At 34.2% G+C, this 15,778-nt stretch overlaps 1 protein-coding gene across 3 annotated transcripts in view; it reads right to left on the bottom strand.

Annotated features, from left to right (window-relative positions):
* The window catches only part of AGTPBP1 (ATP/GTP binding protein 1), a 166,277-nt gene that overhangs the window by 106,011 nt on the left and 44,488 nt on the right, over nucleotides 1-15,778 (bottom strand). For all 3 annotated transcript variants that reach the window (XM_029920063.1, XM_029920062.1, XM_029920064.1), the window contains exons 5-9: nucleotides 13,668-13,731; nucleotides 13,062-13,208; nucleotides 10,777-10,908; nucleotides 8,046-8,139; nucleotides 2,019-2,056 (exon numbers count right to left, since the gene is read on the bottom strand). In XM_029920063.1, coding sequence (XP_029775923.1) covers nucleotides 2,019-2,056; nucleotides 8,046-8,139; nucleotides 10,777-10,908; nucleotides 13,062-13,208; nucleotides 13,668-13,731 — 475 coding nt within the window. The remainder of the gene's footprint in view (nucleotides 1-2,018; nucleotides 2,057-8,045; nucleotides 8,140-10,776; nucleotides 10,909-13,061; nucleotides 13,209-13,667; nucleotides 13,732-15,778) is intronic.

Genomic DNA, 15,778 nt, shown 5'->3' with positions numbered 1-15,778 from the left:
CACTGTAACACCTATGACAAAATGTGGTTTCCACCTGAATTCCCAATTGCCTAAATGGTATTTATATGAAATATTTAAATTCTTTATTAAAGATCAAATAAGAAACTTGCCCATAACTCAAACACAGGTGCTGAGTGAAGAGAAGTGAACAGAGCTATCTGCAATCTGCAATGGAGCACAGCTCAGAAGTCTAATAAAGGGGTGTTTATCCATGTGTCAGGGCCCCTGACTCACAGTTGGGCTACGTCTCTTCCTCCCTCTCTGGTGCAGAGAAGCGCAGGGTCCCCATTAGACTGCAGCATCTCATTGATACTCTACAACAGCACTCAAGGGCTTGTCACTCTGCACTGGGCGTGAAGACACGTTCTTTGCTTTACACTCGCTCAGGCTTATTATAGTAGTGTCATTTACCCTTTTGAGGTAAATTATAACCCCCACCAAAAAAGCAGTTAAAAAAAATCAGTGGATAAGAATGTTCCAAAATGCCACAGTGCATTTAAAAATTTAGTAGCAGTGTGCTACTGAATATTATCTTGCATTATTAAATTTTCATCCTATCTAGTGCCATGTGCCATATGAAAACATATTAGACAGACACTAGACTCATTCTACTTGTCAGTAATATTTTTACCTGATGGGGTGAAAAGGATATGTCTGCCCACCATACTCCTTTAGAGGAAGAGGGAGTAAAAGGAAGAATACTTCTTAAAACGGAAGATACTAGATTTCAGTCATCTTAGATTAATCGATTTGTACAAATAGTTGAAACTTATGAGGACTTTATTTTTTACTTAGAATTAGTGATTTTGTCATCAGTGATGCTGAAAATTAGTAAGCTTTAGTTTTAATAGCTATTTTAATCTTTCTAAATCAATCTTTCACATATACCGATATTAATTTAAAAATTAATCTTTAAACAACAATTTGAACCACAAAGTCAGGGCACAACAAAGCAAGGCTACAACTATCTTTGAAAATTAATCCCAAGTATTCTGATCTTGGTCTAAAGTTTATCACATCAAATATGAAAATAAAGCTACATGGTTGATCTAATTGAGTACTACACATTTCATTCCAAATTTAAAAGTTAACTGAATTTAATATTCTCTGGTATATAATACTAACACCTAAGGTGACATTTTAAATAAACCATTACTTTGCCAAATACCAGATTTTCAATCAATCATTTGCTACTGTTCAAATGAACAATTCTGGTCATTCAAACTTAGCAGCAAGCTGGTCTTACCCTTGACTAGACAGTTTTGGGGGAAACTAACATTAGAAAGCCATCAACACACATCCTTAGGACTAAATGTTACTATGGTCAAAATGTTAACTGAGTCAAGTAATGAGAGTGGAAGTACTAACAAAATTTACTAGTTAAACAGATACGAGTATCTGGAAGAGAGAAAACATACAATGTAGATAAATTACTTTCCAAAGTAATCATATCATGAGACACATTTACACCAAATGCTTCAATTTTGAAAATCAGAAAACAGTTGCTTTAGTTTGTAAATGAACTCAGTAAACTGTAAATTTACATTAAATCATGTTTAATGATATAAACTTGAATTTGATAGAAATAAAATTTCTAATAAGAGGTTTCCATATGAAAGTTGTGTGTTAGATATAGAGACAGAAGTTGTTCAAAATATTTTCATAGTAAATGATCTCAGTACCATGTTACCTTCACTTTTTAAAAGATGAATCTTATGTAATATTCACATATTACTTTCCCCTATTAAAGACTTTATGTTCATATAATGAACTTATAAAAAGGAACTCCATGTACTTGAAAAAATTCCATAAATGAACTGAACTACAGTTCAATAAACATAAATGACTTTAGCTAGGACATATGTTGATCAACCATATGAAAAGACAAAAACAACTCTGACATTTAATTATCACAAACTAGCTTTATAACTACAGACTAAATCTACATTTCCAGTTTCTTTAACATAGTAGAATACTCAGAAAAATAATATCTAGTATTTCTAGTATTAAAAACTTACTTGATTTTAGCAATGCAGCAAGAGTGTCTAAAGCAACCCTGTCAACGTGAGAAAACACAAACAACAACAAAACTAGTAAAATTAATCTACAATAGTAAATTCAGACAATCTTTTCAGATAAGTAATTATTACCTATTCCAAAAGTCATTCCTGTTATAGTCAATTATATATGCTGTTTCTTTGTATGGATCTCTCCCATCAGGTTAAAATCAGATTGGAGGAAGATTTAAATATTAACAGGTAGGCACCAAAAAAAAAATTTTTAAGGAATAAAATTAACAATACTTAAGTCTTTACATCAGAGATTAGATAAACAGAATCAATCACTGTACTTGTATCTGACCCTGACAGAGTTCACAGAATAACAATATTAAGAATCAGAGGACCTAATTCACAAAAATTTAAAACAAGTGTTAACACAAATAAAATTCTTAACTACAAAATTCTACAGATGTTCAGTTATCTGACTTTAAATTATTTTAGCTCTATCAGCAATAATCCTAATATTTAAAGTGATTAACCAATGTAAAATATTTTTGGAACTAGGAGGTTTGGGGAGAAGTATGAGCCCTTAACATTTTTTTAGCCATAAAGCACCAAAGAAAATAATGAACTTAATTAATACCTCAAGAACTCTTACTGCCCATTAAAGGACAAAGGAATTGCTCAAAAACTTAAAAGTACTTCTATTTTTTTTTTAAATAAATACTCAAAATACACACAGTAAAATCAAATGGCATTAATCAGCTTTGAAAACACACAGAACATCACTATGGAAAATCCTATAACTCAAATATTTTTTTAAATAAGTTACTGAAAAATTGGAACTTAATTTCAGTAACTTTAAAAATATAAGGCAACCTACTACATACAGTACCTTAGTAAGATTTCAACAACTATAATTAATTTGCATAAAAATATGCACTTTGTCAAACTGAAGCATGTCATTCATCATTAAGCATTTGTTGAATGCCTACTAGACACCCACAGTAGCAGTTTCTTCATTCGTATAAAATCAGCAAACTTATCTTTTCCACAAACAATTTTACAATCTAGATAATGTGATAAAATGTACATGCCTTTGAGAAAAATACTCAAGAAATTAAAACAAAACAAACAAAAAGCAATAAAGTGAACGCTACACACATTAGTTTAAAGGAAACACAGAATGACCAGAGTATTTGCTTACAGGTACAGAGCACAGCGGAGCGGGAGACAAAGCTGGAGACTGGTTCACAGTGAAATGCACAACGACCCAGGACCAGGCAGAGTCAGTGCTCCTTTGTAACAAATCCTCATTACTGCTACCTCCAGAGCAAGTTGTTAACAGCTACACTTTGGTTTACTGATGCAAAGAAAGCAACCATATGAACCTATTTTAAGATAACATTTATAAAAAGGAAAGCAAAAGTATATGCTTTAAAAATGCTACAAATTCATACTTGTTACTTTCTCAAAACAACGTGAAGTTTTCATAATGGTGAGTTAAAATTAAATGAAAACTATAATTTCATACTGAATTTTGATAGCACTAAATCATTAGTTAGAAACTTTCCATAACTTCATAATTACACAATAAAATGTATGTAAGCCTGTAAAACAGAAATAAAGATGGCTTTGAAATTGGTCAAAATTAAACATAGATCTAAAGGGATCCTCCAAGGAGAATGGCAATACAAAATATAAGACTAATAAATGCCAGAAATTGTTATAGGTGCCTCATATACGTGTTTTTCTAGTTAATTCTTAAAATAATATTGGCCCACAGAACTGGCACATTTTATGGATAAAGAAACCAAAGATTTCAGAATATAATGTGCCTAAGGTCCCATAAAAACTAGGTGCTATGAAAAGTGAGTAATCTAAGCCTCCTGTTGAGAAAGAAAACTATGAAATCAGAAACACCAGTTTCCTGCAAAAGAGATGTTGAAATCCTAACCCCCAGTACCTCAGAATATGACCTTATTTGGAAACATCGTTACTGCTGCTGTTTAAAAGAGATCAAGGGGAGCCTACCTGAAGACAGACACAAAAGGAGAGAACCCCACACGAGGACAGAGGCGGAGACTGCAACGCTGCAACTACAAGTCAGCAAACCACCAACTAGAAAGAAGTGAGGAAGGTCTCTCCCATAATGATTGTGGACTAACAGCCTCCAGAACTATGAGACAATACATTTCTGCCATTTGAAGTCATGAAATTTGCCCGAAGAACTTTGTTACAACAGCTCTAGGAAACAAATACAATCACTTAGCTGCAATCACTTGCAATGAACTGAGAGGATTTTCCTATCTACAGTTCAGTCTTTATTCAAAATATAAAAATCTCAGAGTACTTTTAGAGAAAGTCTTTCTTTCTTTCTTAAACCAAATAAAAGTGCCTCTGACAGTTTGTAATCCTTAAACTACATGTTTTTTGGGTTCATGCTTAGTCTTCAATACTGGCAAAACTGGGATGTGAACCCAGTTCTTTCTAACACCAAAGGCCATCATGCTTGTTCCACAGCCCCACTGGACCAAAAGAAATTATGAAGTTTGGTGTAAAGTCATCTTGATATTTTCACCAAAATGTTACTTAAAAAGCTATTTTTAAAAACTTTGGTACAAAAAATTTCTGAAATTCTCTGATATGTGTAAGCCAGTACAAATTTATAATATTAAAGTTACAAAAAATTTTAGAATAACAGATTTATTGAAATGCATGTTTATGTTAATTGATTACGATTTTTCAGTTTCACTATTTTATACTTCTTCATATATTTTTCCAATCTACCTATGTCCCCCACAGAATAATACAACCAACAATGAATGGCTTAAAAAGCAGACTGTGGCTTCTTCCTTTAGGAGCAGTAAAGGAAGAAAAGCTTTAGTTCTAGGTACTCATGAAGTCACATTTCCTTTAAATTGGGGGGCAGGGGGGCGGGTCAATCCTTATGGGGACATTCAAGAACCCACTGCTTCCTAGGCTGCCTCTTTCTGGATTAACAGTGTTTATATCTAAAACCTAAAATTGGAAAAGGAAGGAAATCCTCAAGGGCAGTACCACCGCTCAAACATAAATAATGTCCCTAATCTTATTGTTATAAATGTGGGGCATTATTCCAGAGGAGGGAGAACAGAGAGACAAATGTTCTAGATGTCAAGATTTTTTAATTAATTTAAATAACCCTAAGATTATTAAAAATGATAAAGAGATCAAGATATAGATGTTTTGTCAGTGAATGGTTTATTCTTTTCAAAGTAAAAATAAAGTAAAAAATTTGTTTTTCTTTTTTAAATATTAATACAGTAAGGAATGAAGAGATAATTTAGATAGCTCTATTCCTTGCTTAGAAGTTTATACCCACTATTTCTACATAATTTTGGATATATCCCCATATTGTATATTAAATGATATTTGTGAAATGTTCTATTTCTCCTAGGAACATTTTATATTAGATTTGGTAACTAGTTAGAATAGACTACTGCAGGCCTTAAGAATGAGATCAAAACCATTAGATAAAAGACAAATTAAAAAGTATAGGTCAAGGGGAGAAGTCGTACATAAATTTTAAAATAAAGGATATACTTTTAGTACTAACTAAAATTCATTCATACCCTCATTACTCCATTACTTAAACTCATTACACTGCACTCAGAGGCACTGTGATAATTATAAAACCAACTCATTAAGTCCTCAAACCAAACTTCTGATGCAGAGGCCAATATTACCATTTACAGACATGAAACCAGAGCTTAGGTAAGGTAACCTACTCCGTACCGTAGAGCCAGTCAATGACAGAGCTAACATCCAACCCAGTTCTGCCTGCCCACTCACTACACTACACCAATTCTGTTGGTCTTACTGATTGTGATACAACCATTTTCTTTGTTTTGTTAGATTTCATCAGATGCTCTAGGACTGCATATGATCTCTGCATAAATAAATACGTTAAGACATTCCCAAACAATATTTAATGAATATGCACAAGTCAGCTCCATTTTCTAGAAGGATAAAAGCTGAACTATTTGACCTTTATTTAGAAAGAGTGAAAAGACTGGAAATGTTCTGAACTTATATTTGTAAAATTTAGTAAAATCGTTGATGTGGATAAATTCTGCCTCACAAAAAGAAATCACAGCTAATTAAAGTAGAAAGAATGAGAAAATTAGAAAAGTCGCTATTCTGCAACCCCTGAAGAAATAACATCCAGACAATGTCATGAAATGCTGCTAAATCATTAAGTGGAAAGTCAAGCGATCACCTCAATTCAGTGATCTTGAGTGATACAAAACAGCGTACCCAGCACCACGTCTGAAACATTTTTGATGAGAAAAAAGGAACCCAGATCTAATCAATCCTCTAGCTCTATCGGTCTAGAAGAAATTCAAGGGATATACCTACATGTTAAAGGACCCCAGGGTACAGTCATCTTAATCCAGAATGTTGGGACAATCTACAAGACATCACCCAGGTCCTTCAACAAATAAATAAAACAGAACCAGAAAAACAGGGGAACTGTTATTGATCTTTAAAGATTATGAGACACAGCAATCAAATGTACAGATCTTATTTGGACTCTTACTGGAACAAGCCAACTGTTAAAAAGACATTTCAAAGACAATCAGTAAGTATCAGATGATATTAAGGGGTTATTAATATTGCTGGACAATGAAACAATATTCTAGAAACACTAAAAGGAAAAGTTGTATCTGATGATGATCATACTAAAGAATTTATAGAATAAATGCAACAGCTGATATTTGCTTCAAAGGACAGGAAAAAAAGAAAAAAAGGAAGGACAGGGAAGGGAAAGCTGAGATAAAAATGGCACAAAGTTGGTTACTGCTGAAACTGAGTAGAGGGTACGTCAGGGTTCTATTCTAGTTCTGTGCTGGTCTGTAATTACTCTAGTCTATTTTTGTGTAGGTTTGGAAATTTCCTGAATGTGATGAGGAACAAGGAACAATGTGTGTACCCTGTTTGGATTCTGATTCAAACAAACCCATTAAAAAAGGGCACTTTGAGACAACAGGAGAAAATTGAACACAGACTGGATTTTAGGTTATATTAAGGAATTAATAATTTGAGTATAATTTTAGCATTTTAGTTATTTTTAAGTCCCTACTTAGTAGAGTTATATACTGAAGTATTTGGGAAAAATGATAAAATATCTGAATTTTTTTTACAGAAATATATATATTCGAATTGCATATATGAATGAAATACATGAATAGCATATGGGATTTGCTTAAAAATATCTCAGCATAAATAAAAGCATAGAGGGGGATTAAATGGTAGAATGTTAATAAATGTTGAATCAAATAAGTTATTAATAAACCTGATTCAATATAATTATTCTAAAACAATATAAATTCCAGGTATCGTTGAAAAACTCCACAATATTTTTTAAACAATATGGTTTAAGGCCCTATAGCTCAGGGGTTAGAGCACTGGTCTTGTAAACAATATGGTTTAAGAAACAAACACTAAATATAACCAAATAATTGGAAACTGCTTTCATTTTCTGAGGCTGAAAAGACCTACAAATGAATAGATATACACCTTGGAATATACATACACATATCTCAAGGAAAAAGCAAAAGAATGACATTATTTTCACAAAAAAAATGTATAAATTTAAAATATGTTCAGATAATTGTGAGAATGGAGGATGCAGTCACTGAAAAACTGCAAAACTGGGTAGGGAATATAGTAGGCATCCAATAAATGTTTCTGAATGAATGCTATTCTATCAATGATCGTTTTTCCTCTTCTAGTATCTAGGAATGTTCAAGATCTAAATTTCCATAACACTATATTCAACTGATTTAAAGATTTCTAATTTTGATACACCTTTGAAGATTAAACTTTATGTTTAAAAAATCTTTATTATAATAAAATATAATAAATAATATAATAAAATTTAAGAACTAAGAAAGGATCCTCAATAAAATATAACTCCACCTGTTGGTTGCACAGATCAAGACAATGAGGCCCAGAATAACAAAAGATACACCTCTATTTATACTCAAAGCATTTACTCACTTCATGAGACCCGAATTCTTCTTACTAAATGGTCCAATGATTTTAAACAACAGTTCCACAACTCCATTTTTCCCTAAGGATACTGAATTCACAGCTAGGAGGGAGAAGAAAGGATGTAAGATGATGTTAAAACCTCAACAAATAGAAATGTGTATTCTTGGTGATACATGGCCAAAAACATACACAAATTCTATAGCAGATGTGAACTCAAGGCCCTCATGAAGTCCACCTTAGCCAATCACTTAAAGGGAAGATTTGGTGGAGGGGAGGGAGGTGTTTTATTTACTACCTTGCAGGGAAACTGAAAGAAGTTAAATAAAACAACATAATGTTACTACACACGCACAGTTTTAAGTTGCTCTATTGGTTTCTTCAATAAATTTAGAGAACTCTTAAATACCAGATCAAGGACAAAAACAAAGAGCGTGGGCCCTCAGGGAACACAGTAGAGAGAAGCATGACAGTAGCAATAAACAAATCATTACTAAATTATTTTCTAAATAGTTAAGAGTTGTATGCTGTTTAGGTTACACCAGTGTGGAGCCCCAAATCCACACTTAAACTGAAGGTGTCTGGAGAACCTGATGCCTGGGCTCAGGGCTGGCAAGGACAGGGGCTGCGGGAGGGGGTGTCTCTGGAGGCAGGGGTAACAGGGAAAACAGAAGTCAGCGAGCAGCACGGGTATAAAGTCACACATTTAAAGATAACAGTATCAGGGGGCGACTGGGTGGCTCCGTTGGTTAAGCACTCAACTTCACAGGTCATGATCTTGAGGTTCATGAGTGTGAGCCCCAAGTTGGGCCCCGTGCTGACACTGTGGAGCCTACTAATGAGTCTCTCTTTCCCTCTTTCTCTGCCCCTCCCCCATGCGCATGCACTCTCTCTCAAAAATAAATAAATTTTTAAAAAGCTTTAAAAAAACGATACAGTATCAGACAAAAGCATATCAGCGGGAAGATGAGGTAGGAAAAGAAGGTAAACAAACTATAAAGAGCCCGAGAAGTTCTTATTTCTTTCAACTACAAGGAATTGCCCAAAAGGAACAACCAATGAGACATGCATTTTAAATACAGGTCAGTTCTCAGAGCGCTGTGGGGAAGACAGATTTGAGAGACGTTACCTATCCAGAAAACTGCGCCTAACATTTTCAACTCTCAACACACAGATTTTAAAAACTACAGATAGGGGCGCCTGGGTGGCTCAGTCGGTTGAGCGGCCGGCTTCGGCTCAGGTCAGATCTCACATTTGTGGGTTCGAGCCCTGCGTCGGGCTCTGTGCAGACAGCAAGCTCAGAGCCTGGAGCCTGCTTCAGATTCTGTGTCTCCCTCTCTCTCTGCCCCTCCCCCTCTCATGCTCTATCTCTGTACCCAAAATAAATAAAACATTAAAAAAAAAAATTTTTAAACTACAGATAAACCATTATGAGCCTTCTAGTGGTAAATTCAGTATGATGCCACCAAAAATGTAAGCTAAAGTTTTATATGATTATTTTAATTTCCTCTGTATTTTTCCACCATCCCTTCTAATTTTATCTCTGGGCTGTCTTCTTTTTTCCTTAATTAAGTTACTCGGTAGTCGACCTGTTTATTTTTTTAATTTTTGAGTGTAGTTGACACACCACGTTACATTAGTTTCAGGTATACAACTTAGTGATTTGACAAGTTTATACATTATGTTCTGTTCACCAACAGTATAGCTACCATCTGTCCCATTATATCACAATTACAGTATTATTTTAATCCAATCAATTTTTTTTATGTCACCTGGGTTTTTTTCTAATGTATTCTTTTTCCTGTACACTCCTCTGCTTTCCTGGTGTTTATTGCTCTCTTCCTAACTTCTTTGGTTAGATATCCAATTCATTCATTTTCTTCTGTTTTTTTAAATTATCTAAGGGTTAACTATTTAACTGGTCAAAGCTATTTTCCTACAAGCTCACCTTTAGCGATAGTGTTGAAGCATAGATACAGAAAAATATTCATACACGCACACACATTTTTATACACACACATACACACACATACATATCTCTATCATCTTGGCTATCATTATTCTGCAATGATATTCTGCAGTATCATATATTCTACAATTTCAATTTCGAGTATCTTGTTAACCACTCCAATCCCCTAGATTCCCATAGTCAGGGAACAGAAAGAAAATCCATATCTCCTAGGTTTGGGACTTAGACTTAGTGAGTGAGTGAGTGAGTGAGTGAGTGTGTGTGTGTGTGTGCGCGCGCGCGCACATGCTAGGAAGCTTCCTCTCTGTGATCCCTCTTCTCTCCAGCTTCTTCAGAGGCTCCTGTACTATTTTTTTCTGTTCCAGTACTTCCCTATTGATTGCTGACTGATAATCAGCTCCAGGAGACTATGCTACCACATGCTTTCCCTCTCAGTTTTCCTCTCATCTGTGAAAATCCAGATAGGCTCAGCAGTTTTTCCAGCTGCCAATACTCTCCTGTTCTTCCACATCTTTCCACAGGCAGTCTACTCAGTCCCTTCACTACAGGCTTTTACAAATTGCAGGAAATGAGAATTCTCAAGATGTTGTCAACTTACCTTCTTAACTCTTATCACTTCTGTGGTGGTGGGGTTAAGAGTTACCATGAGTCATATTAAGTATTTTCTTGTCTACAATTTTTAGAGATTTATGGAGTTCATGCACTTTTCCATTTACATTTTGTGTAACTTGACAACACCGAGTTAAATAAAAGCAGCTCTAAAACACTTACAATTGGCAGAATATACTCGTAAAAGCTGAAGACAAGGCAAAACCAAGCGATGATTCTGCAAATTCTGTTTGACCAAATTCAGGGTTATATTCAGAGCCCCATTAATTCTAGCTTTCACTCCAAATTTTTTGTCTGTTAAAAAAAATGAACAAACACAATTTAGTCAGGTATAACTTTTGAATGAAAGGCAAATGTCATAAAGCAACGAAAATTTAAAAACTTATATTATGAATTCATATTATCACACATAAAATTGACCAAAAATAACTAAAATTGTAATCACTCTCTTGTATAATTTTATTTATTTGTTTATTTATTTGTTTATAATTTAGAGAGAGCGCACAGACAGGGGCGAGAGACAAGGGAGAGAGGATCTTACGCAGGCTCTAAGTTCTTCAAGGAGCCTGACGCAGAGCTTGATCCCACAACCCTGAGATCCTGACCTGAGCCAAAATCAAGAGGTGCTCAACTGAGTGAGCCACTCAGGTGTCCCTCTTCACATAATTTTTAAAAGATCCCTTATACTTTTAAAACATGGTTGAAAGAAAGTACAAAAAGGCAAGTTGTGAGGATAGCACATGGAGACAGAGGTTCAAAAAGCTCGGCTGTGATGAAAGGAATCATCTAACTGCCCCACTACATACATTATCCACCATCACATGGTTAAGAAGAAGAATAAGGAATCTAAATGTCCATTGTCAATATTATTTTATTTCATATTAACCATATTTTTTCAGACTTAAAATATAAATTAATGAAAATATAAATAGCTTAAGTAAAAAATAATCTAGCAAATATTATCAGATAAATTTTGAATTCAACACAGAAAAAGAGAAAAAGTTCATGATTTTTATTCTCACAAAGGATTGAAAACAGTCTAAGAAACAGTCTGGATAACAAGAATAATGTTAAGATTTTAAGCAAAGAAAATAACCAGGACCAGCAAGCAGTTATTTCATTAACAACAGGAAGTTTAAATCAAAAAGTACTAAACATTCCTGAGGAAAAATTATACCCATCTCACAAAGGAAAAAAAAAAAAGGATAGAAAATCACTCAAAGAATTACAGCATAAATTCCTTGAATAACAAAGATGGAAAACTAGTACAAATAATAAAGAAGACACCACAAATGTAAAGTCAGAAGAAAATAAACAACCTAGAAGCGACATTAAAGAAATACAAATATAAATTCATGAATGTCTTAACTTCATGAAAAACAAAGGAAGGATAATCTGGCTCTAAATAAAGGAGGAAGCATGAGATAACAAAAGTCATCATTAAAAACAGTTTACTCGTTTTATTTCTCATTTTCAGCAAAAATCGCAGCAGGGAGCCCTTAAGCCTCAAATATGAGAGTTCGGGAAAAACAAAAGACAACTTACATATTTCTTACATAACTGAATATTTGTTGAAGTATTAAGGCCCCTAAGACAACTGGAAAATTAAAGTCATCTTAGGGATGCGTTAAGGCAACAATTGTTAAAAGTGTTAAATATTTACATAATAAAGATATGTACAAAATATATTATAATACCCTGAATACACATACATAAACACTTTTTAGAATAAGCATTTTAACCAAAAACTTCAAAGTTTAAAACTCATATGTATGCAACAAGGCAATGCCAGAACTCCTAAAAAATCACTATACGACAGAGTTTAGAAAATCATTTTAATCTCTGTAGCCAGACTACGATAAACTGAACCTAGGTTCTATTCCAAGATGCCCTTTCTCTGTTAACCTAACCTAAATCACCTTTGTCTCAAATCCCATGTTTTCTCAATATGTATTTTTTAACATATTGCAGGTCTTCACTGTTGTAATAATCTGTCTTACAATATATCTCTTTCGGTCGTGACTAGATCATAAGCTTTTCAAGCACCGAGTGTGCAGTACAAAGAGGACTATTAATGAAAAGCAAACACACTTCACCTCCATGTCCCTCCAAGCACTCCCCTCCATACTCCCTCCTTCCAGCTCCAACAACATCCATGCTATATGTATCCTGTACACACATACTCGTGCACACACACATACACTAAGACTCACTTGTGATTTTTAACATATTTTTCTCTCTTTTTCCAACCTATCCAATGGAATTCCTCATGAATTTAGGATCCTCAATTCATGCAGGTCACTAGAGTTGACTGTAAAAAGCAGTCCCTGACTAAGATTGAGAAAAAGCAGTACCATTTTAGATTTTCAAAATTCACTGAGTTTCAAAGCACACAGAATCAATATCACAAATGGTTCAATGATGAACACACAAGTTGAAACTCTCACCTTTCGGTCCAATCTTTGCAAGAATAGAATGAATCTGCACCATTAACTCCTCATTCTGGGGAGATTCTTTGCTGGCATTCATAAGTAATTGCAACAATATTTGTGAACCACCTTTGGCAACCAAGAAACTCGCTCTTCGACCTCCACCTAAAAAAAAAAAAAAAAAAAAAAAAAAAAAAAAAAAAAAAGATTTTTTTTTTAAATTGCTTAAATAGCAAATCCTCTCATAACATATTAAACATCACAACTTGTTGTCATTCAAAAAATACTTCAAGTGATGACTTCTGAAATCAAACATCTCAAAATCAAATTTTCTTTCATTTCATTTAATATTTTAGTTAGAAAACATCGAAGAGAGTAAATAAAGTGATGCCAAAATTCTACATTCAAGGCTCTGAAGATGGGTTTTGGAGTGGTTGAGGGATAATGGAAGGTCCCTCAAATCAAAAACAAAGCAAGAATAAGAGTATGACATTTCAGCTTACAAATTCTGATACTCAGAACAGTCTCTATATGAGTATCAGAAAATTCCAAATAAAGTACACATAATACATCGTTGATCACTGTTTACAAACAGAAATTAGACCAAAGGAAACAAAAACTTACCAGCTGACACCAGCTCAACAAGAATGCTTAAGATATTAAGTGTAGTTTGAAGATCTTTCGTGTTCTGAAATAAAGTTTATTTGCTGTATTAAACCATTGTAAATCTGCAATTCCCAAACCTTTTCTGCTCCTGTTGTGAACTAGGTATATTTTTTACAAATGGCCCTTCCAATTTCTCTGAGAACAAATGTATTCAGACTTCCACTATTCTCACTTATCACTTCAGTAGCTTCTTCTTGCCCGTTAGAATGTTTGCAATCATCTGAGCTATTATATTCTTAGTATCACCATTATTACAGGAGGAATCAATTTGTCATTTGAATTCATCATTTTCTACCAAATAGAAAATACAAATATATGAATCAAAATGTAAAAAGCACTACAATGTATATATGGTGACTACCCAGTCACATAGCCCCCCTTTCACAAGGCAACGGCAGGATCAGTTGCTCATATATCCAGCCAAAGATATCCACGTAAATATAAGTGTACATAGAGATCTCTACAAATGGCATTGCCCTACAGGTACTATTTTATACACACATATTTTCGTGTACAGTCTCTTACCTCTTTTTTAAGGGCTACAGGATGTAATCTATTATCTATGCCTACACCGCTGTTTATAAACCAGTCACCTACTAGTGGGGTATTTAATTTTTCAAAACTTTTGCTATTAAAAAATTACAATAAAAAATTTTGTTTATAAGGAATGAAGTACATCTCCATATGGGACAAATTCCTGGAATTTCTGGGTCAAAGAATATGAGCATTTACTTTGATAAATATTACTAAATTGCTCTTCATGGAGTAATTTATACTCCTACCAACAATGTGGAAGAGTATTTCCCAAAGTCTGGACAACAAATCTAAAAAGAGAAAATGTTTAAACACTTTCCTTTGGTTACATTTCTCTTACGAAAAGCAATGCTTGGATAAAGAAAGCCAGATAAAGCAGAATTGTGGCCTATTTAAAGAAATTTCTTCACCCCCAAAGTAGAGGAATGTTATAACACTTATACAGAGGAACTTCAGATGTACTGTGTATCGGTGACTGGCATGGGACTCTTACTCTTCCCCTTTCCAAAAGGGAATTAGTGTTGTCTCTGCTTCACCATTTTAGCTTAGACTAACGGAACCAAACGGCCACATCTAGACCAGTTAGAGGTTTGTGCATTAACCAGAAACCCTTGTCTTAGCATTGGAGACATTAAACAGACCACTGACTCACTAGATAGGAATTTGAAAGAATAAGAGGGCCAGACAGACATTTGCTAAAAAGAAGAGTGGACTGTGGCAGAATATTGCTATATGTTTGGCAAACTGATTTCAGCTTCTTTCTGGGTACACACCCAAGCCACATTTTCCAGCTCTTTGTAATTAGGTTTGGGCCATGTGACTGAACTCAGGTCACTGGAACCTGAATGGAAATTGTACTGTCATCTGTAGACTTTACCCAGACAAGTCCCCCATATGTAATTTGCCACCTCCCATCCCTGCTGACCTGAATAAATTGTGATATAGCAAACAAACAAATGGCATTCAATCGGAAGGGCCATTTGTGTTTCTTTTCCTGGAAACTGCCCAGAATGTTTACACACTTTTCTACTGGGTTACTGATTTAATTTTTCCTTACTCATTTGTAAAAGTTCTTTATATGCTAAAGAAATTATACAAGTTTAAACGTTTTTTCCTCAGTTTGCCAAGAGTCTAGAGTGTTTTTTTCCTACATACTTTTGTTAACAAAGTTGAATTTATCAACCTTTTCCTTTACTGCTCCTGGGTCTTTTTTATATTAGAAAAGTCTTTCTTATTTTAAGATTATTTAAAAATTTCTCCCATTACTTCCTCTAGTATTATGATTTTATTTTCCAGGCTTAAATCTTTGCTGGGTATGGAACTTGCTTTGGCGTAGGAAGTAAGGACCCACCACACTTTTCTAGGTGGCTACCAATCTGCCCCAGCTCCACTTAGTAAGGAATCCCTCTACTTCTCACCGATCTGAAACGCTACCTTTCATAGGTGATATTAAATTCCCAAGCGATCTAAATTTATTTTTGGAATTTCTATTACACTGATGTCTATTACTTGTGCACAATTTCTAAGCTATCTGA

This window comes from Suricata suricatta, chromosome 13, assembly GCF_006229205.1.
Source record: "Suricata suricatta isolate VVHF042 chromosome 13, meerkat_22Aug2017_6uvM2_HiC, whole genome shotgun sequence".
NCBI classification, from domain to species: domain Eukaryota; kingdom Metazoa; phylum Chordata; class Mammalia; order Carnivora; family Herpestidae; genus Suricata; species Suricata suricatta.
This window is presented reverse-complemented; position numbering and strand designations above follow the sequence as displayed.